Source organism: Pimephales promelas, chromosome 2 (assembly GCF_988280905.1).
Source record: "Pimephales promelas chromosome 2, fPimPro1.hap1.1, whole genome shotgun sequence".
Lineage (NCBI taxonomy): Eukaryota > Metazoa > Chordata > Actinopteri > Cypriniformes > Leuciscidae > Pimephales > Pimephales promelas.
The window spans coordinates 46837420-46860079 of record NC_142770.1 but is presented as its reverse complement, the minus strand read 5'-3'; the positions used below and the strand labels follow the sequence as shown (position 1 = coordinate 46860079).

The 22660-nt window shown below is 42.1% G+C and overlaps 1 protein-coding gene and 1 non-coding gene across 2 annotated transcripts; both read right to left on the bottom strand.

Annotated features, from left to right (window-relative positions):
* Window positions 1-6362: 6362 nt before the first annotated feature.
* LOC120484127 (uncharacterized) lies at window positions 6363-18720 on the bottom strand. Its single transcript, XR_016147463.1, has 10 exons — window positions 18453-18720; window positions 13252-13442; window positions 11949-12069; window positions 10311-10417; window positions 10140-10202; window positions 9797-9878; window positions 9514-9653; window positions 9137-9357; window positions 8121-8280; window positions 6363-6535 (listed from the first exon to the last, which is right to left on the bottom strand). It is a non-coding gene; the product is annotated as an uncharacterized LOC120484127 (transcript).
* Window positions 14019-16304, bottom strand: LOC148997644 (uncharacterized). The gene has a single exon (XM_089123307.1). It carries the CDS (start codon window positions 16067-16069, stop codon window positions 14054-14056), a length of 2016 nt encoding a protein of 671 aa, XP_088979433.1. The 5' UTR covers window positions 16070-16304; the 3' UTR covers window positions 14019-14053.
* Window positions 18721-22660: the final 3940 nt, after the last annotated feature.

Genomic DNA, 22660 nt, shown 5'->3' with positions numbered 1-22660 from the left:
TTTCCAGTCGTCTGGTCAACAACTTGATCCTCTTTCTCTGAAAAGAGAGTTTTATTCAAAACATTTTTTGAATGAATTCAATAAAACAAGAACACTAGTTTGAGATTATACTTACCGTCAGCTCTGGATGGCCCGATATAAAATGCCTCTCGACATTTTCATACACCACCCCGCACTCTGGGCAGCCCAGGTTCCTCAACCTAATGCGGCCCCTCGCCAGTCGCAGCAGGATCCTCCTCTCCTCCCCGTTCACGATGCCATGCTGCGACCGGAGGTGATGCCGCAGGTGACGAACCTGGGCCGGGCAGAGGGGGCACGTCAGCAGCATCTTTAAAAACAAAATGGCAACAAAGTTAGTTCACACAGGTGGGCGCGGAAAGGGCCCACCTATAACTTATTTGACTGGACCTCTTTAGGCTGTCCGTGGTCAATGCATTAATAGGTCATAATTACAGGTCATGGGTTTCACAACAGGTTATAACAGGTAAAAGATATATAAATGTTTTATTATTTTTTTAATTTTAAATAAAAAAAAATAAATACCTGTAACAATGGTTCCAGCCTGACCGTGGAAAGCCTATTCAGTTGTGGCTGGGATGATCCACTCCATTTACAGGCAAGTGTACATTAAATTACTTTAAATTGCACTCCATTTTTAGGTAAGTGTACATTAAATTACTTTAAATTACACTCCATTTTTAGGTAAGTGTACATTAAATTACTTTAAATTACACTCCATTTTTAGGTAAGTGTACATTAAATTACTTTAAATTGCACTCCATTTTTAGGTAAGTGTACATTAAATTACTTTAAATTACACTCCATTTTTAGGTAAGTGTACATTAAATTACTTTAAATTGCACTCCATTTTTAGGTAAGTCTACATTAAATTACTTTAAATTACACTCCATTTTTAGGTAAGTGTACATTAAATTACTTTAAATTGCACTCCATTTTTAGGTAAGTGTACATTAAATGACTTTAAATTGCACTCCATTTTTAGGTAAGTGTACATTAAATTACTTTAAATTGCACTCAATTTTTAGGTAAGTGTACAGTAAATTACTTTAAATTGAACTCATATTATTATAACATTATATTACCTGATGTTGGACCCCATTTACAGGTAAGTGTGCATTAAATTACTTGATGTTGGACCCCATTTACAGGTAAGTGTGCATTAAATTACTTGATGTTGGACCCCATTTACAGGTAAGTGTGCATTAAATTACTCGATGTTGGACCCCATTTACAGGTAAGTGTGCATTAAATTACTCGATGTTGGACCCCATTTACAGGTAAGTGTGCATTAAATTACTCGATTTTGGAGCCCATTTACAGGTAAGTGTGCAGCAAATTACTTGATTTTGCACCCCATTTTCGGGTAAGCGTACGGTTAGAGGCTCTGGGCATGCGAGTGGACCCCAGTCAGTCCGCACCAGACCTTCCAGCGAGCGAGTCCATCGTCCGGGCACCTGCAAAAATGCCAGCGGAAACCTGCCCACTCTGTCTGCAGTCGTACGCCCGGCTCGGGCAGCACCTGGTGGTCACCCACTGCGTCAAGAACCCGGAGGAGAGGAAGCTGCTCCTTGCCATGGAGTCGGGGCGAGTGAACGCCCGTGCAGGCCTCTGCCCGCTTCCTGCGTGCGGGAAATTCTCCAACAGGCTCGACCGCCACATCCGCACCCACTTTGAGGTCACGGCGGGGATGCAGGACGAAGCGCTCCGCTACTGCAAGAGGAGGGTGTGCCTTGAAAAGCTGACTGCCCTGAGGGCCTCCGACCCCGCTCCTCCGATGGTGTCCACCCTCGACCTGGAGCAGCAGCAGTTCATCGAGGAGGACCCGTCCAACCCCCAAGACCCAGAGACCCTGGAGGAGGAGGAGTGCGACAAGCAGGGCTGCAAGAACGTCAAGGAACTCCTCAGGAACCAGGTGGTCGACCTGAGCAAGCAGGTCGACACCCTCAGCGAGACCCTCCGGACGGTCACCCGGAGGTATCGCATCCTGAAGAGGAGGTCGACCTCCTTGGGCTCGGTCCGAATCGGGCGGGCGGCCAAAAGGCTCCTCTCCTCCCTGGGTCCGGAGGAAGAGGAAGGCGCCCCCGTGGAAGAAGACGTCAAGTCTTCGCCGGAGGCCACCTCCACCCCTCAGCAGCAGCAGCAGGCGCCCCGAGCCTCGTCCGAGGAGAAGACTCCGGAGGGGGGCGAAGAAGAGAAGCCTTCCACCAGCCAGCAGCCGGAGGACCCGGGGGAGGAGTAACCCCACTACCCCGACCAGGTGGGCGCGCTAAGTGAGTGTGACGCTTTCGCCCCTTTTCTCTTTTTAACCCGTGGTCGTGCTAACGCTAACGCTTTTCTCTCTCGTCCCTCTCTCTCTCTCTTTTGTTTTTTCTTTCGCAGACGAGATCGTGGAGGAGTACAGGCGCCACAGGGAAGGCCCGGACCCCGGCACCAAGCTGAAAGAGAACGTCGGCTGCCAGGTGTACCGGATCAAGAAATTTTTGGCGGCCATGGCGAGGGGAAAACAGAACTTGGCGGACTTCCGTTTCCTGGACGACACGGCCAGGATACACGGGTGAGTGACGCGTCCCCCGTCGCGGGCACGGCATTTGAGCGAGCTCTGCCGCCTCTCTGACGGTTTTTGTCTCTGTTTTCGCAGCTGGGTCAGCTCCCTCCAGCGGGCGAAGATGACCGTGACCACCATACAGCACTACGTCCTGAACGTGGGATGTTTCATGCGTTTCCTGTCAGAGACCCCTCCGCAGTCCTGCCGCTTAACAAAAAAAGCCCTGGTCGGCCTCCGCAGGGAGATGGGGGCGCTCCGCAAATCTATGAAGCGGGGCGTGGCCGTCCACCAGACGCAGGTCAAGGAGGGCAAGGAGGTCAACATCATACAAAAGGCCACCCTCCGCAAGTGCAGGGAACTCGCCGCCAAGGCCATCCCGGACCTTTTGAGTGAGTGGTCTTTAGTCCCCTCCCCGCGCCTCTCGCCCGCCGGCCGACGGACCTTTGAACTTTGTGCTTTTCTCTCCTCTTTAGCCCTTCTGGAGAACGAGCCCACGCAGAAGACCCTGTGGAGGCTCTACGGGCACTTTGCGGCGCTGCTCGCCTCCGTTTACGGCCACAGAGGGGGGGTTCTCCAAAATATAACCATGCAGGAGGTTCTGGGGGCCCGCAAGTCGACCTCGGAGAAGGCGTACCTGATAAACGTGAGCGTCCGACTCTTCTCTGCCCGATTGTGTTTTTGTGTGGACTTTTTTTTTTAAATTGATTTTTTTATTGATTGATTTATCCGTCTATTTTTATTTCTTCCCCTCGTGTGTCCACAGGTGGCCAACCACAAGACGAACATGGCTTTCGGGTCGGCCCAGATCGTGTTGACGGACGAGGAGTTCGGTTGGGTGAATCGACTCCTCCGAGTCAAAGATGAGCTTCCCGGCGGAGCCTCGGCCAAGTTCCTGTTTTTTACCTCGACCCCGAACCCATGCAAAAATCTAAATTCCTACTTCCAAGAGGCCTGGAAGTCCATGGGCCTTCCCGGGTGCCCCACCTTCATGGACGTCCGCACGTCCATCGCCAGCCACGTAAGCGTCCGTCGCCGCTTCCGGCACGCGTTTCGGAGGTCCTCCGCCGGTGGCGCCATTGGTTTTTTACTCTTCTCTGTCTCTGTCCTCCCAGATAAAATTCACCCACTCCAACGACGACCGGGTCAAGCTGTCAAAGTTTATGTGCCACGACACAAGGACGGCGGACAAATTTTATGTGGCCAACTTGACCCCCCAGCAGGCCATGGAGCACCGGAGGCTCTTCGACACCGCCCTGGAGGGCGAAGAGAGGGGCTCCTCGTCGAAACAGCTGACCTCACTCAAACGCAAGCGGCCCGCGAAGGGGAAGGAGCCCCTCAAGAAGAAGAGGAGAGCTCCAGAGTCCTCGGACGAGGAGATGACTTCGGGCAGCACGACTCCAGAGGCGACCAAGAGCCCGGAGTACCAGGAGTCGGGGACGTCCAGCCCCGACTCCAGTGGGGTGAGTTGGCTTTTTCCTTTGACCGCAGAGTTACGACATCCCTCTTGGGACATCACAACCGATGACTTACCTTGTCTTTTTGTGTGTGTGTGTGCAGCAGGAGGAGCAGCAGGATGAGGAGGAGGAGGAAGAGGAGGAGGCCGAGTCAGGCGCAGCGGCGGTGGGATCCCAAGAGGAGGAGGAGAAGGCCGAGTCAGGCGCAGCGGCGGTGGGATCCCAAGAGGAGGAGAAGGCCGAGTCAGGCGCAGAGGCGGTGGGATCCCAAGAGGAGGAGGAGACGACCACCCCAAAAAAGTACCCGCGGCGGAGAGGGAAAGCTACGGTGCTCCTGACACCTCTGAAATGTTTGTCGTCGACCCAAAGGCACGTTTCCCCACTAAAAGTAAAGAAGGCCATCTTTTCCCCCACCTCCACGACCCTCGTCGGCCTGACACGCCAAAAGGAGGTCTCCAAGAAGGTGAAGGAGGCCATAAAGAAGCGCAGGCAGCGCAAATAGACGTTAAAAACTGAGCAGACGTCGAGTTCGTGTTAAGAGCGTTCGTGAGTGTTTGTTCCAAAAAAAAAAAAAAAAAAAAAAAAACTGTTCAAGTGTGTTTATTGTTAATAGTTCAAGTCAGTTAAAGTGTGTGGTTTTTTTTAGAGAGTGTTTGTTCCAAAAAAAAAAAACTGTTCAAGTGTTCAAGTGTGTTTATTGTTAATAGTTCAAGTCAGTTAAAGTGTGTGTTTTTTTTTAGAGAGTGTTTGTTCCAAAAAAAAAAAAAAAAAAAAAAAAACTGTTCAAGTGTTCGATTTTTTAAAGACTTTGAGTTGTTCCTTTGTTTTTTTTACCCATCACCATTTCCATTTAAATGTCACTTTTTTCCTGTATATTTGTTCAAAATAAAGTAGTTTTTGTTGTTTGGAATTTTAACTTCTTGTCTGTCCTTTTTTCCAAGTATTGCTTAGATAATTCAAATTTAATTAGGCGCTTTATTAAAATGGTTTAAACTGGTCAAAGTGTTAATTGATCTGTTCGTGTAATCGAAACCTGTGTAATTAGTTTGTTATAACACCTATGTCTACTGACAGTGTCCAGCCTATAGGGACCCTGTCAAATAAGTTACAGGTGGGCACAAAAGAGTCCCACCTGCAACTTATTAGACAGGGTCCCTGTATGCTGTCTGTGGTCAGTCCATGGAGTGCTTAAAGACAGCACCCCACCTGCAACTTATTTGACAGGACCTCTTTAGGCTGTTTGTGGTCAATGCATTATTAGTTCATAATTCATGATTGTTAGTGGTTTATTACTAAAAACTTGCAGCACAGTGGACAGAGGAGACAATGCAACATGTAGGAGTACTTAGCATTTCACGACAATGCATAACTAGCCTTAAAATGACACGTCCACGGACAGCCTACAGGGACCTTGTCAAATAAGTTGCAGGTGGGATGCTGTTTTCGACTTTGAGATTTTTCGCCCGGTGAATCCTGGTAAGGAATTGGGGATTTCATCACATATGGTGAAATGCCCGATTCCTGACCAGGATTCACCTGCTGAAAGTGTCAGAGTCAGAAACAGCATCCCACCTGTCACTTGTTAGACAGGGTCCCTCTAGGCTGTCTGTGGTCAGTCCATGGAGTGCTTAAAGGGACCCTGTCAAATAAGTTGCAGGTGGGACAGCACCCCACCTGCAACTTATTTGACGGGACCTCTCCCACACAGCAAAAGGACTCAATCCGCCGCGGAGGTATCACGCCATTCGGAACGGACCCGCGAAACGGACCCGTATCGGGGTCCACTTGCTCGCAGTGACGGATCCGTAACGAAGGCGGATCGCGGACCCGTCGTGGCTCCGCGCTGCATCCGCTCCGCATCCGCGATTCAATACATAGATCCGCCGCGGACCCGCAACGGACACATACACATTCTGGCTCATCTGGCCCGGGTCCGTTTTGGACCCGTTTATCTCATTTTTAAAATCCCTTTCTGTTCTTGCTGTAGGATGTAAAATATGACAAACTAGACTACAGTATACACCCCAAAACTGGCTATCCTTGGCTAGTACAGCATAGACCAGCAATTACCCAATCCTAAGCTTCAATTCAAGACATTTATTGTACAAAAGCCTCAATGGAAATATATAATTGAGATTAACATTTATGGAAAGTTATAGGTTATAGCCTATTCTGGTTTTGTTAAGTAGCCTATCTGGGCTAAGCTATTTTGCCATTAAAACCTAATTTAGTGCTTTATAGGCCTACGTCCGTCGGTAAACAAAAAATATTTTATCTATTAGGGTACAACTTCAATGAAATGCTGCACTATCAGAAAGTGCACCAACTCCAACAACAAGAGGTTAAAGGTTTAATCAAAATGTTTTATTGTTTAATCACTTCTATATGTCTGTGGATGGAGGCGGGGCACGTCTCCTCGTTGCCCGGTCTGCCGCCAGGTTGAACCACCTGATTGTGTGCTTGGTGACCTCTGCATCCGTGGCTGACCGTGTAATCGTGTTTTTCCTCACAGCACCTGGAATAAAACAGACAGATATGTTTGTTTATGGTATGTATGTGGAATATTAAACGGAAATATAGTAAGACATAGCTTTGGTGCGCAAGCTGTTAAGAGAAAACCGCCCGTGGATTGAGCACGCAGCGGGACTCGTGCCCATCCATCTCTCGTCAGTTAACGATAATAACGTTAGTAATAAGCTACATGGCACTTTTTATTTTATTTTTCATTGACATCCGACTGAAACAACAAACTTTCCACTGATGTCTGTTTAAAGGCGGCTTTTAGTTTATCAGTGCGTCTATGCCGCATGCGCGCTCAATGCGTGTTTTTCTCTCATTAGCTCGCGCACCACAGCTTTTGCGTCATGGGCCTTGTGCCGCGGGGCTATAAAACCCATTAATTTCAATTGCTTTGTGCCGCGTAAGTAAGTTTTGTTCCTGCATCGCAAAGCAAGTTTTTCTGCAGTCTATTGGAAAATATGAGCTAGAATTTTATAATCACAGTTCAATAGTGATAGGACGAAGGTTATCTGTGTCGTGCATCTTTACCGGGTTTGGGGATGAGAGTAATTATGTTTTATAGTCGAAGATATGGAGATATTTTGGATACACTCGAGAATGGCTTGAAATAGTTCTCTCAAATCTTCCCTAAAGAATTTCAAAAATTTTAAAGAGAGCTCCGGGCATAAGGATTTCACCAACAGATAATTTATCTATTGCTTTATCCAATTCCTCTATTATAATGTCAGCCTTGTAAAAGTCTTAGCCTACTTGATTTTATTCATTAGGGTTATATTTGACAGCTCATATTAATTTTTACCTGTTGAAAAGGGCCATTTACACCTTTTGGCAGTAACTACTGTCTAATTTCCCATTTTAATACATCTCAAGAGGTAAAATGGCTGGATCTGTCAAATATAATAACCATAAATAAAATACCTTTATTTACTATGAACAGAATGTCATAACTCATGTCTATTTACAGGTTATGGCCAGTTGTTTCTTATACTATATCTATATGCTACTATATCTGTATTCCTTATTCAAAGTAAATTGCATTGCATCTGAAAGGCAACGCTTAACTCAGCGCCATGTCCTGTGTGAAATTATGTAGCAATTAGAGGGTGCAGAAAGTGTTGTAAATGCCTTGTATACACGTACAGATCATTTGTAACAGGTAACAGTTTTCAACACAATGTGTAAACGCATGGATAAATAAATTACAACACTTTCTGCATTCCCCAATTTAAAGTGTAAACTTTTCATCACTTGTAAATGTTACACATCATTCATAGATAACATTCATAGCTCATATGCCTTACTGATTCTTGAAGTGGTCATCTACAAATGATGTGTAACATTTACAAATGATGAATAGTTCACACTTTAGATTAGGGGATGCAGAAAGTGTTGTAAATTATTCATGCATTTAGCCATTTACACGTTATCTATAACATACAAAAAATGTAACACCATATATTAATCATTTATGAAACGCAGTCATGTTTTGTAAGATTGTTGCTGTGATTTTTTAAGGCTGCCCTAACATTTACAAACATGACTTTCAACATATTCAATATTACTTTGAATTATATACTTACTGAAAAGTAAGGTTTTTGTTGTCATCCTATTGAAGGACATTTTGTTATTAACCCCCTTCCAGTTTATTTGATGAGACACCTCATCTGTGAATATCCTGCCCAGGATGTTCCAGGTCACCCTCTTTACATCCTGGCCTCCAATGGTGGCCAGAGAAGAAATCTAAAAGGCAAATACATCTTTTTTAAATAGACAGCAAGGTAAACATTTCTAAGCTCAAGTTGAATTTAAAGGTGCATTTAAAATATTTGCGTTCCTTTTGAAAGCGTCCAGAAAATGTAGAAAAAGATCGAAAACTTCTATGTTTCTACTTTTTGTCTATGATAATTTCTATGAAATTCTTCTAAATTATATTTTATTAAAGTTCGGGAGGAGCACGTTCATATAATTAACACAGGTATAGATTCAGCAGTCTCACCTCAATCCATTGTCAGTTTAGCAGCATCCCTCTGCCATCCCTTCTCCACACTTAATAGTCCTAACTACTTGCATATGGAGGGAGTACTCTGTATTTGGGCCGAACTCTGAGCTTAGAGCCCTCCCCCCAGACAGCAAGCCATATACACATTTAACTTTACCCCCTCTAATTGTATGCAAGTGTGAACTTATGAAACATGTACCTGGATCACACCCTCATAGACCTGCGTCACCTTTAAACACATTAGCCACGCTTCCACTGTTGGGCCAGGGTTGAACCAGGCTAGTGTGTGCCAGGGCACACAGTAATAAACATAGTGAATGCTAGAAGTAATCAGCCAAATCATAAGGCTATCACAATCATGTTTTTATTCTGTCAGTAGCCATACGTTTCGGCTCTTTATAGCGGACTATCATAAAATAATGCAACTTTTTCTCTGACTGAAAATATCTGTAGCCTTCTGGGAGTCGAGAGAGTGCAAAACCAGGGAGATTGTCGCTCACAGACAGAATTTTACCACTGCTTCAATAGAATATTTGCAATAATCATGGACAATCAATAACCCTAATGGCACCATTCATATTAAATAAGAAAACTCACCACTCTCTGTCAAACTGGGCCATTCGATGGTTCCTTTAAGAACATTTCAAATGCCTCCACTGCCTCCAATTGTTCCAGGGGAAACTGGATATTTTCTGGCATCTCAACATCTGGCCCCGGGGTGCTGTTCAGCTTGCTGGTGAGGTAGTTCACCTTTGCCACAAGCTGGTCCTGTTGTTGTTTGATTGTTTCCAGTAGGCTAAGGATGTGGACCTCAGCCGCTGTTGCAAAACATGAAATATAGCTAAATTGTAGTGTATTAAAATATATCATGTTTTAGTGTTTATCCTCATTACTCATAATACTGACACAAGTTAATGACAAAAGTTATTGTCAAAGTTTGAATGACCCTCTAGTGTTTGTCAGTTATTGCTCACCAGAACAGGGAATGGTATCAGCCATTCTTCTACCTCGCCAAGTGGGTCTATATGTCAGGTTTGGGGAGGCTTCCTCTTCTGGCCGCATGTTGAGGCTTGTTGCGGGGGGTGGAGGGAGTTGTGGAGGGACTGCTGTTCCTGATCCATAATGAAGGGAGCGGTGTGGGGGGAGGGGAACATTTTTTATTAAATGGTAGTAATCTGTTACCCATGACTGATGGGGAACCATGAATACACATGGGGCCTTTCTATTCACTAATATTTCAGAAATCACTAATATTTCTGAGTAACTCTGCGCATGTTAAATGCGGGTGCAGGGAGTTGAGGTGGTAAAGGGGTTTGGTGTCCTGCCCCATAGTCAGGTGCTAAAGGAGAGAAATCGGTATTTAATGGTTGTGATCTGTTAACCATGGTAGGCTGCAAGGCTGCAAGCTACAGGGCCAAACAATGGCAAACAAAAAAATCTCTGGTCATGCTGAACATTCAATCTGAGAAAATCTGAAAAACATTGAAAATCTGAGATGGTAATGCAGATTTAATCTATTAATTTGAAACAGAGAGACCATTGCTGTGTTAAAATTGATGGGGCCACTGTATTCAATATTATTTTGGAGAACAGTGTTTACCTGGACAGTTTTCTCCAAGTTGAGTATTTACTCTGCTGCCAGGGACCCGGCGAGAGGGTGGAGCTGAAGGAATGAATAGAATGAGATGAGAGTATCTTTAGCACTAAGAATGTTAACCATATGTCTGATATCAATGATATGTTATTTCGATATTAGGAGATCATTCCTTACTCTGCCAGTGCAATTGGCTTGAGGCTTCAGCTGATACACCAGGCATCCTCAGAGTTGCCAAGTCACCATTTTCTTCCTCACTGTCATCAGAGTCCCCAAAACGATGGCTGTTAAAAAATGACCAAATATACATTGGACAAGCATCTCTGGTCTACTTTTTAAATGCTATGGGAAAGAACCTTCCTATTACTGTAGAAAGCAGTGGCGGCTGCTGGTCTTTCAAAGAGGGGAAGCTCTTTTTTCTTTTTTTTTTTTTTAAACTCGACTGTCAGGTGTGGGGATGGTGAAAAGAGCGAGGACTCGATGCAGAGTTGGTGGGCTTTATTTTATTGATAAAAAAAAACAAAAAACCAACAAGGGGAATAAATTGGGAGCAAAAAAGGCAGGTAACGAGGGAGGACAGGTGGGGTAATAATCTATATAAAATAACTAATAATCAGGAAACAAGATGGGAGTCGACAAAATGACAGGAAAGCACATATGGCACAACAAACACATGACAAGCACAAGCCATGTGCTCATACCAAACATGACAAAAACACATGACCAATAAAACAAATTAAAAAGCAAATGTGCTCACACAAAATGAGACCTGAAGAACGATGAGAACACTCATAAGACACGTGTTCACACAGAACATGACAACATGAAAGCACACAGCTAGTTTAAAACACAAGCTGTGTGCTACACAGCACAAGACAAAACATGACATGAAAGCACGCGGCCGATGTAAACACAAACCATGTGCCACACATTACACAACACACTGAACAGAGCGAACACGACAAGACAGAACGCTAACGTTACGCATGAGTACGACCATAAGGTCATCCTGTGCACTCACAACCGAAAACAAACACGCGGAGAATGCATGTCCGAATCCCAACACAAAAGTGAAACCAAACTAGACAGATGTGCCGTGATTCAAACACCACGCCCGCACATGTAACAAGACACCTGACATCGACGGAAGAAATGTGGGAATTAGGTTGAACTGTGAAATATCTGATGAAAATTGCAAATACTAAGAAATATGTTACAGCAGTTCGTCTTTTGAGTAAAATACACACAAAATTCGCGACGAGACTGAGCACGAAGTCTTTAAACTAGCTTCCGCGTCAGCGATTTTTTTATTGGGTGAAATCGCTGTCAATCAAAAGGAGATGCAATCCTCCAATCATCACGCGGACGCCCGGACGCCAGGCCAGCCCACTTCCCTATTAACCCCAGAGACGCCCGGCGTCCGTGGGCGGGACATAATCGCAGCATTTATCCAATGACCGTCTAGTTTAACAGCACTGAACAAAACTGTTCAAAGCAGCCCCATTGAAGTCAATGGACGCCGAGCTTCAACGGGGAAATGCCATAGGAAAATGCATGCACTGTGACGCGCTACAGGTATGCATGAGAAGGAGATCAAGTCAGCCGACCTGCTATTTGTTGCTTATTCTGAACGAACTCGTCTTCGAGATTACCGTGTTCTAACGCATTTTTACTCATTAAAATGTTAACACAATAGTACACATTTGATCATTATTTGTTTGACATTATAGGAGAAGCTGAGCTTCCCTTGCAGTCTTAAAGAAATCTCCACTGGTAGAAAGATAACAAAATCAAAACAGAACAGAACACACTTACACTGGCTTCCTGAATCTTTTTTCCGGCAGCTCCCCCTCCTGATCTGCGTCAGACTGTAGGTCAGATGTGTTGCAGCCAGTCTGATACTGATTCATTAGCCTCATGGCGTCTTTGTAGTTGTCTGAAATTGAATATGTGAAAACGTTTCAAATTAGCTGTAGAGCCCCACAGAGTATTACTATTATTATTATTGTAATTATTGATCATCTTTATTTAAAGGGATAGTTCACCCAAAAATGAAAATTCTCTCTCATCATTTACTCACCCTCAAGTTGTTCCAAACCTCTATGTGTTTATTTGTTCTGCTGTACACAAAGGAAGATATTTCGAAGAATGTTTTAATCAAACAGATCTCAATACCCATTGACTACCATAGTAGGAAAAAATACATTCTATGGTAGTCAATGGGGATTGAGATCTGTTTGATTAAAACATTCTTCGAAATATCTTCCTTTGTGTACAGCAGAACAAATAAACACATAGAGGTTTGGAACAACATGAGGGTGCATAAACGATGACAGAATTTTCATTTTTGGGTGAACTATCCCTTTAGCCAGGTTTGTCTCATTTGTTCCAGCAGCCATACCACCCTGTAGCCCAAGACTGGTTGCCCACTGAAGCTAAGCAGGGCTGAGCCTGGTCAGTACCTGGATGGGAGACCTCCTGAGAAAACCAGGTTGCTGCTGGAAGAGGTGTTAGTGATGCCAGCAGGGGGTGCTCACCCTGTGGTCTGTGTGGGTCCTAATGCCCCAGTAAAGTAATGGGGACACTATACTGTCAAAGAGCACCGTTCTTCGGATGAGACGTTAAACCGAGGTCCTGACTCTCTGTGGTCATTAAAAATCCCAGGATGTCTTTCGAAAGAGTAGGGGTCTAACCCCGGCATCCTGGCCAAATTTGCCCCTAGTGGCCTCTGTCCATCATGGCCTTCTAATCATCCCCATATATACTGTAGCAATTGGCTTCATCACTGTCTCCTCTTTTCCAGTAAGCTGGTGTGTGGTGGGTATCATCCTGGTGGAGCTGCACATTGGAAGGAGATTCCCCCCTTCTATGTAAAGCGATTTGAGTGCTAATAAAAAAGCTCTATATAAATGTATTATTATTGAGAACACAAAATACAAGAGAGACCTGGCCAAGAATAGCATCAGTAGATATAAATTGAATATTTTGAACAATGCAAAGCAAAGACAAATTTATGTGGATTTTCAGAACACATAAATAATACGTTATTTCAAGTAAAAGTAGAAGCATGAAGCAACCATGAAATTATTTTTAAACAATAATTTTGTGATTTGCATACCACAAGTTCTGACAATCTTTACATCGTATCTTGGCCAGTTTGGCTCATGCTTCTCCTTGTTAGCAGCTGCCCTCTTCACACGTTCAGTGCTCTTAAAACTGGGCCAGTACACCATCCCATCATCATACCAGTCATTTGGCACAACAGCAATGTCCTTGCTCTCTTGGAATTCAATTAGATGAAAAGGCATCCTTAATGTAGAAAGAAAGAATAGGGATATTTATTATTCATCAAAAAAGGAATAACGTGGACTAAAGCATGTACAGTGTGTACAAATAAGCAAGTAAGATGGGCTGAAATTTAACTTGAATGGTGCCCCAAGTATGTGAAGAAATATAAGGAAGGAAAATGTACAGGTCATAATAGTTAGGTAGAACTTTAGCACAACCGTAAAGTAGTACTATTGAATTTCAAGAATGTGTTTGGGTGTTGTTTCATAATCTCAAAAAAATCATTGCATAATGCTAATAATTTAGTGGACTTTGTACAGTCCATGGTATTGAGAAAGGTGGGACATGTTTTAAATTGCATGTTAAATTCAGCATAAAATATCATTTCCCCTGTAATTTTGAGGGATAATATGTCATCTCATATTTTGAAATCATGATAAATTATGGTGTGGTGTAAGGGAAAATACCAACTTTGTGAAATACTTACAATAAATTTTCATCCAGAGCAATGGAAGTCATAGTCAGAAGTCAGGTAGTCAACTATATTATTAAAGTATTTAACTTGAACTGATTGTTTAAACTGATTGATTGAACTGATTTGTTTTTGTTCTGTTTTTTTTTTTTTTTTTCATTTAATGGAGGAGGGGTATGGCCACAAAACCATCCCTGTATGGCAAGGCTACACATTTCTGTCGCAGCACTGACACCTCAACCGACTTCAGCTCATCAGATGCATCATTTACAATAAATATGTTCATTCTGTCGGAGCTGAAGGGGTATGTATAGAATGGAGACTGCCGGGAAAATTCAGTGTAAATAGCATACAAACCATTATCATTTTGGATAATGTTTTTGATAAGGCAGACTTTATCCCCCACCAGAAACATGTTGTCCCCTGTTGTTAACTTGATGGTCCACCTTTCATCTCGCATTTCCCCATATTGCGCATTAACTCCCATGCCAACAACAATTGGGCCCACAAAATGCTTCCTTTTCAGTGTAATGTCTGCATCAGCATCCGATTTGGTAGCTGTAACCTCTGAAAGACGCCGAATGAGTTGAGCTAAAGGGAACTCAGGTTTTCGAATGAGTTTTTTTATTTGCCCAAGGTGGTTCTCATATGGGAATGCTGAAAAAGAGTCCAGACAGCCATGCCTCTTTACCTCATCTGCCAGGTGGACCAGGCAGTGGACATTGTACACAATCTGGTCTGTACCATACAGCTCACCAAAATGGTTTACAAAAGATTTGAGCATTTGTCCAGCATAGTCAGCAAGGTTGAGATGTTCAGGGCTTACCAAAATGGATATAGCAGCTGACAGAAGCATGAAATTGTGGTACATGTTCCGGTCCAGGAATCCAGCCAGCACCACAGGGCCAGTGTACAGTAAGAACTGTCGGAATTCAGTCGCCTTCCAACGGTCCAACTCCCTAAACGACCGTGGTCTCCTGGCAAACTCAACTGGCACGTAGGGCCTCATTGACTGGAGTTTGCCTGACATCCTGTCTACTATTAATGCTGGCAGTCTTACTGTTAACGGACCCCGGAGCCAGGTCTGGAGCAGTTTCCTTACAATGCCCAAACACACTAGATGCATATAATCCAAGGGAAACTGTGACACCATGCCGACGGTCACGTTTTTAAATGGATGTGGCCCCTCGTGGTGGTGTAGTTCATCAGCCATCAGGTTGAATGAGGTGTCAGTTCTCTGGGGGTGCTCTGATCCAGGGAACGTCATACGCCGGTTCTGGTATTGCCCTGGGTGTAGGCACTTATCACACCCATGGTAAGCATTATGGGCTTTTATTTTTTTTACAAAGGCCCGTGCAGGGGCATCACAGATTACCGTGTGAAGCTTCATCTTAAGGTTCTTATCTCCAATGCAAAACCCAGCCTCTAGCTCCTGTAGTTCATTGACAAAATCAGATAGGAACTCTGTGGCCGAACTAGGTTTTTTCGGTCCACAGTAGGCCCCAATGACAACAGGTTCCTTCATGGGGACGGTAACCAGTAAGCCAAGGATGGGCCACAGCTGTACAGTGGAACTTTTAAATAAAGGTAGACCATCTATATTAATCTGCAGCCCTAATGTCATACCCTCTTTCAGTGTGTTGACGTATTTGCTTATAGTGGCTCTCAAGGAGGAAAGGATGCCAAAGTGATGGTAGTTCCCCCCAGCCTTCTCCTGAATAGCATAATGTGTTTTTGTCTTGAGAAGGGTCCTACCATCCTTTGGCAGATTGGGATGGGTTATATGGAGTATACTCAACAGTGCAGTCAGCGCAACAAGGGAAATACCAAAACTCACTGCCCAGTTGGCAATATGATCAGAAAGTGATGTCAGGTCATCATCATTTTCAGAATTCGAACCTGATGTCCCATCCCCATCAGAATACACATCATCAAAATCTGCCTCCAATTCCATGTCCTCTTCAGCTAACACTTGCACCTCTGGCATTGCATGTGCAGCTGAAGAGTGTGGGGCAGTGTTCTCAGAAAGAAATCTGTCATCTGCCCCTATTCCTGTCATGTCCATATCAGTCATGTCAGTCATGTCTGTCCTAATTTGATTAAGCCTTTTTTGAACGTCTACCCGTGTCCTTCGCCTTATGGTTGACGAGGAGACCGGCACAGTCTTTCTATTCATTTTTGTTCTAAAAGAGAAATTTTAAGAAAGACAGGTAGCAATCAGTTTTGTAAAATTTATCATTGTTTCTAATGTTGTATTTAAATAAATACATTGTTGAATTGCTTTGTTTCCTGTTTAATTGTTTCCGTTTTATTGCTACAAACTAGACAAGAACAGAGAAATAGAGTCAACATTAAAATTTGGGATACACTTCTTGATTCGGCCCCATGAATAGGTCTAGATTTACATTGAAAATTAATGTTTAAAAAGATCAACATTAAAACAAACATTAAGCTACATTTGAAATTATAAATTTGTACCTGTATAAAATATTATTTATGAATGAGTGTAAATGTTAGTTAAATAATTATATATGTATATATATATATATATATACAATATGATTATGTAATTTAATAATTGTAAAATATTATTACTTCGTACTAGGCATTTCTTTCTGTGTGTCTATACACAGAAAGAAATGCATAGTATGATGTAATCATATTGTATATTTATTAAATTATGATACTGTTGGCTGCAACGAAATAGTCCCTCCTAATTTGACAGGGCTTCCGGCCGGGCAGCTAACAGTTACTTCCAGTAAACTATATGCTATTATCAATATTTGTATTATTATATTATGTACTTATGACATTATATAATTAACTATACATTCCTATTTTATTTGCTGTACAGTTTGTTTATTTTATTGACTAAATTGTTTACTATTACTTCTCACTTTATCTTATATTTACTATTTGCATTAAACTGTACCATATCATATGTATTACCATAAAGGATCCATTTTCTTTGTTTTTGCTAAAATCAGGTCAATCACAGAAAATGCTTTTTCCATGATATGAAAACTTTATTTAATTTAATGTAAAAAAAATAATAATAATTATATCTTCTCAATTCTTAACCAAGAATAAAAAGCCAGATAGCTTAAATGACAAGCCTGAGCTTTGACAATTCCTTATTAAAAATATGTTTTATAAGTCTAACTAGACTTAGTCTAACTTTAAGTAACTAGAGATGGAACTTTATGTACACCACGAACAAAACCACTGAAATCAGTTCATAAATATAATTTATTTTTTGTTTTTATCCAGAAAAACCGTTTACTTGCATTTGATTACAGTGCAGTCATGCCCTCTGCAAAATGGCGGACTCGTTGACGTTTCGCAGCAAGGATCCAAAGCGGCCAATAGGGAGTCTATGCATTTATTATGTCTATGGTCTCTGGAAAGTGCCCTGATTGGTTCAAGCGTCTGAGCCGCCTCGCCATAGGTTCGTGCATTTTCTGCACCACAGCCAATGACCGCTCTAGACTAGACGCTCATCTGAATCAAAAGTCTTTAATAGTCTATTATGTCTGCTGTGCAACTTTAGTGCGTCACAAAAAACTGCCTTCAATATTCTTGAAGAAAAGGAGTTTACCCGTAATACGAGACCTCTCGGAACACAAATTTAATTGAGAAAGGTCATAACATTTACTGTTAGTTTAACTGATTTTATTGTTCTCATTTGTAAGTAGAATAAGCTTTAAATAAGTAAGCTTTAAATAAAAGCGTCTGCTATGGATCAATGTATTAATATAAAAGTCATTAAGTGTCGCACCGCTGCTCCTTCAGCTGTTTATGAAAAGTTATAAAGTCGTAATTACATGACTGCAGAGCTGTCTGCTCTGATGAACTCAAGCGAAATTTCATCCGCTCCCTCGAGCAACTAACGTTAGAACAGTGACAAGACGTCGTCACGGCAACCAAATAACAGTAACCTATATTGTATATAATATATTATAATAAATATAATATTTTTCTATAAGGAAAGTGACAAACAGCGACGAAAGCCGTGACATGAAATCCGCACTCACAGGTCCCGAGAAATAGGGACAGCTAACACAGTAACGTTATATTGGAAAATACATAGCATTGTGGACACTGCTTGATTCATTTAACTTAACGTACTGTTTATCGGACCCCAGACGACACAGGAAATGTTTATGTTCACAAGGTATGGTTTAATGTAACTTAGACGGTGAGTTTCATTAGCATTTTAATGTTTGAGTCGGTTCAGACAAATGCCGCCTATTTGAACGTCAAACTCAAAAGTGCACTGCGGTCAAGTGGGCCGCATGTGCGGGCTTCTGCTAACTGAGCCGACTCAAACATTAAAATGCTAATGAAACTTAATTTTCATTATATAATCGGATGGCAGACACACACACATGACTAAAACTGGCAAAATGCAAACTTAATGCACAGCTAGCCAAAAGCTAGTGCTAAATCGTTAAAGTGAACATTCTAAATTTGTCCCAACGTCATATCATTAGTACAGAGTGATATAATAACAATGTTTACCGTGAATGTCGCAAATATCAACAAATCAATATACTTACTTAACAGAGGGTTCAACACAACCGTGTCACAGCAAAAAATATTCTCGACTGATATCAGGCAGCTCTTGATGACGCGCTGTAGTCAAGTCAACCGTTGAAAAGGCGCGTCCACCTTCGAGCATCCGACATGGGTCCGCTCAGGACCCGCTGTTTGACAGTAAATTTACGGATCCTCTCGGAGGCGGAGCTGATCCTCTGGGCGGTGCCGAAACGAATTTGACAGTCACGCGGGTTTGGCGACTTGAACGCGGATCCGCATAGGAGTCTCCTGCTGTGTGGGCAGTGTCTGCTTTAGTTGGGCTCTTGACACTTTTACTTTCACTTTAAATTTTGTTTGTTTGCTGCTATTGTTTTATAGCAGTCAAATAAGACTTCTGTGGTCTGATAGTGTTGATTATGTTATGACATAATCATGCTTGATCTAAAAAATAAATTCTATACAGGTAATTTGCTTCAATTTGTTAGCAACAGTTTGTGGTTGTATTGCATATCTGTATTTTTCTTATAACTTAAATTTTTTTAATATATATTCTGATCAAATCACTGTCATCTTTATTTAGAAACACAGGGCTGGGCGATATATCGCACGATATTGTTATGCGCATCTAATCAGTAAAGCCGGTTCCTTGATTAGCAGTAAATCACCTTCACCTGCTTTCAGATGAAGCGGCATTTACTACAAAGAGCCGTAGATCACTGACAAGCTGAGCCAAATCGCGTTAATATCGAGGACATATCGCCAGCGATATTTAATGCGATATGGCTCAGCTGGTCAGTGAACTACGGCTCTTCGTCACGACAAAATCTTCCGTGTTAAATTAACACACCTGGGATATGAGTCCACACTCAAGAGTGTTAAAGTTAATGAGATAATTAAGTGATTAAATGAGTGATGATTGAGCATTATTGAAGACACCTAAAGCAGAATCACAAGAAAAAAAATCTAAAATTTTAAGCCACCGTTATGGAGATGAGTGTTTGCTTTAGTTGGGCTCTTGACCCTTATAATATAAATTTAATATTTTAATGTGATGTTGCATCTGAGTTAAATCAGTCAGATGAACAAAAATAAACAATAATAAAATGATGTTGGTCATATAATGACATTCATCATTTGATATTCCTGTCTATAATTTATTCTCTTGGTTAGTGTATAACTGAGATTCTGCATAAATGTCCAGAATGTTAAATATAATTGACGGATTTCTCAAAAGTTGTTTAAAAAAAAAAAAAAAAAAAACATCCTTTAGGGCACACACAGACCTCAAGATTCAGTCAATGCTTCTCAACAACGGTGACGAGTAGAATATTCAAGTAGGAAAAGTAAATTACATAGACAATTCAGGTCGTAATTTATTCAAACCGCAATGCATGATGGGAGCCATTAATGAGTTGTGATTTTTGGCAACAAGGATTCATTTTGTCACCACAATTGAGATACACAGGCTGATTATTGATATCTGTGTTGCTAAATAAAGATGACAGTGTTAACAAACTAGATCGTGCCGACGTTGGGGCGTGCGTGGCTGCCCGACATAAAGTGCCTCGGTAAGATGTCTTATGGAGATCGGTAGCTAATCGGCAAGACATTGGGAAGACGGTGGTTTTAGAACAATCGCCGACCGCGAGCCAACGTATACCCGACATGATCGCCGACCGTGAGCCAACGTATACCCGATATAATTATTATGACCTATTCAGCGCGATCCCACTAGAGCAGGGAAAACATTCAGACGCCTGCCTCGCTCCCTTTGACTTAATACTGGAACAGCTGATTTTCGTCTGCATCGCTGGAAAGGGCACAGCATGCCAATAATATCTGTCTGCAGAGCCGCAGAGCCGCAGTTTCACCCCAGCAGTTTTAAGGCCAATTTATACTTCTGCGTAGGGTGCGCGCAGTAGGTACGGCGTAGCATACGCACAGACGCGTCCCATGCCGCGTACCCTTCGCCGTCGCCTGACGCGCACCTCCTCAAAAATGTAACTACACGTCGCGACGACGCGGACCGCAAGATCGGTGATTGGTCGGCTTGGTATCATCGCATTTCCTCCTACGCATTTCCGCACGTACCTTCTCACACATTTCCACCACTGTCTATGATTTCCACAAGTTTCATCTCCTCCGACGTCTTCTCTCATTTCTGCCTTTCAGTTTTAGTAATTTCACTAAAGTGAAATGTTTTCCACCTCAATAAGCTCCAACTCCAACATGATCAGCTCTCTTTCAATCGCTATTGCTTGTAGTAACCTAGCCGCGAGGAATCTAAACACATTAAAACTCTCCGCCGCCAACTAGCGTTTCGGAGCAGTACTGCAGAGCAACCAAGACCTGAACGCAGAAGTATAAATGCTCATAACGGCGTCGCCTACGTGCGTAGCCAACGCCGCACATTACGGCGTACCCTCGACGCAGAAGTATAAATTGGCCTTTACACCAGCAGTTTTACCCCGCGCATGCGCAGTTTTTACACCAGCAGTTTTACCCCGCGCATGCGCAGTTTCGCCACAACAGTTTTAAGCAGTTTTATCTGCGCATTCGTAGTTTCAATATAGCAGTTTTACCCGCGCAAATTGTTCAGTATTAAAACGATCTAATGGTTATTTTTACCAATTAGTTTTGCTTATTAGTCTGCAGAGCCACAGTTTCACCCCGCACATGCGCAGTTTCACCTCAACAGTTTTACCCGTGCACGTGCAGTGTCAATAACCTATATAGTATTTGTTACCAATTACACAGCAAAATCCCCAGTGTTAATTCAACACTGCTCAGAGTGTATTTGGTCCCACTCTACAGAGTGTTAAAGTAACACTGAAGCAGTGTTAAAGTTAATGAGATAATTAAGTGACTAATTGGGTGATGATTGAGTATTAGTGATAAACACCTGCCCTGCTGTTAACGAGCAGAATCACTGAAAGAAAGAGAAACACAAGAACTACAACTGACCTCCAGTCACAGCCTTAGGTTAAATCAATTGAAGATACAAAGAAGACATTAAATCTGTGAAGTTCTCAGCAGAGGAGGATTAAACGACTCCACAAACAGCATTACCAGCTTCACTTATTACTAACCAGAATGACTTTATTTCTGTCAGATGTCTATGAACGGAGGTTTAGATGTTGATGTTTTAAAATATTTGGTCACCATTATTGTGATCAGTGTTTCCTTTAGTTGGGCAGTTTGACTCTCAGTATTTTAAGTACAATTTTGGTCTTTGTAACAATGTTTACCAAAACATATTGTTTGTTACATAGCAAACAATAAACAAAGGTGTTCAGCAATAATAGTTTTCATTATAAAACAGTAAATAAAAAATAATGGTTCTCTAATATTATCCCTGACCAAAGGTTGTAACTTTTTTTAACAAATAAATTTCACCTTTTTTGACAGCTTACTGAACATCAACATTCTGATTTTTTATATGCACTGCAGAGAGTTTGACAGAAAATCATTAAACTTCTTTTTTTTTAAACAAACAGACATCATGAATCAGCATATCAATCTCAACAATGGTGACAGGTGACTCAACAATGGTGAAGAGTAGGGCTGGGCAATATATATCGCACAATATTGTATGCGCATCTAATCAGTAAAGCCGGTTCCTTGATTAGTAGTAAATCACCTTCACCTGCTTTCAGATGGAGCGGCATTTACTACAAAGAGCCGTATAGTAGATCACTGACAAGCTGAGCCAAATCGCGTTAATATCGAGGATGTATCGCCAGCGATATTTAATGCGATATGGCTCAGCTGGTCAGTTAACTACGGCTCATCGTCACGACAAAATCTCCCGTGTTAAACTAACACACCTGGGAGTGTATATGAGTCCACACTCAAGAGTGTTAAAGTTAATTAGATAATTAAGTGATTAAATGAGTGATGATTGAGCATTATTGAAGACACCTAAAGCAGAATCACAAGGAAAAAAAATCTAAAATTGTAAGCCACCGTTATGGAGATGAGTGTTTACTTTAGTTGGGCTCTTGACCCTTATATTAAAAATTTTATATTAAATATTTTAATTTGTTGTTGCATCTGAGTTAAACCTGTCAGATGAACAAAAATAAACAACTATAAAATGATGTTGGTTATATAAAGACTTTCATAATTTAAAATTTATTCTGTTGGTTACTGCATAACTGAGATTCCGCATAAACATCCAGAATGTTAAATATAATATAATGGATTTCTCAAAAGTTGTTTAAAAAAA

Excerpts from the sequence above, each read along its gene's own strand:
- LOC148997644 (XM_089123307.1), bottom strand. The coding sequence starts at position 16,069 with ATGAATAGAAAGACTGTGCCGGTCTCCTCGTCAACCATAAGGCGAAGG.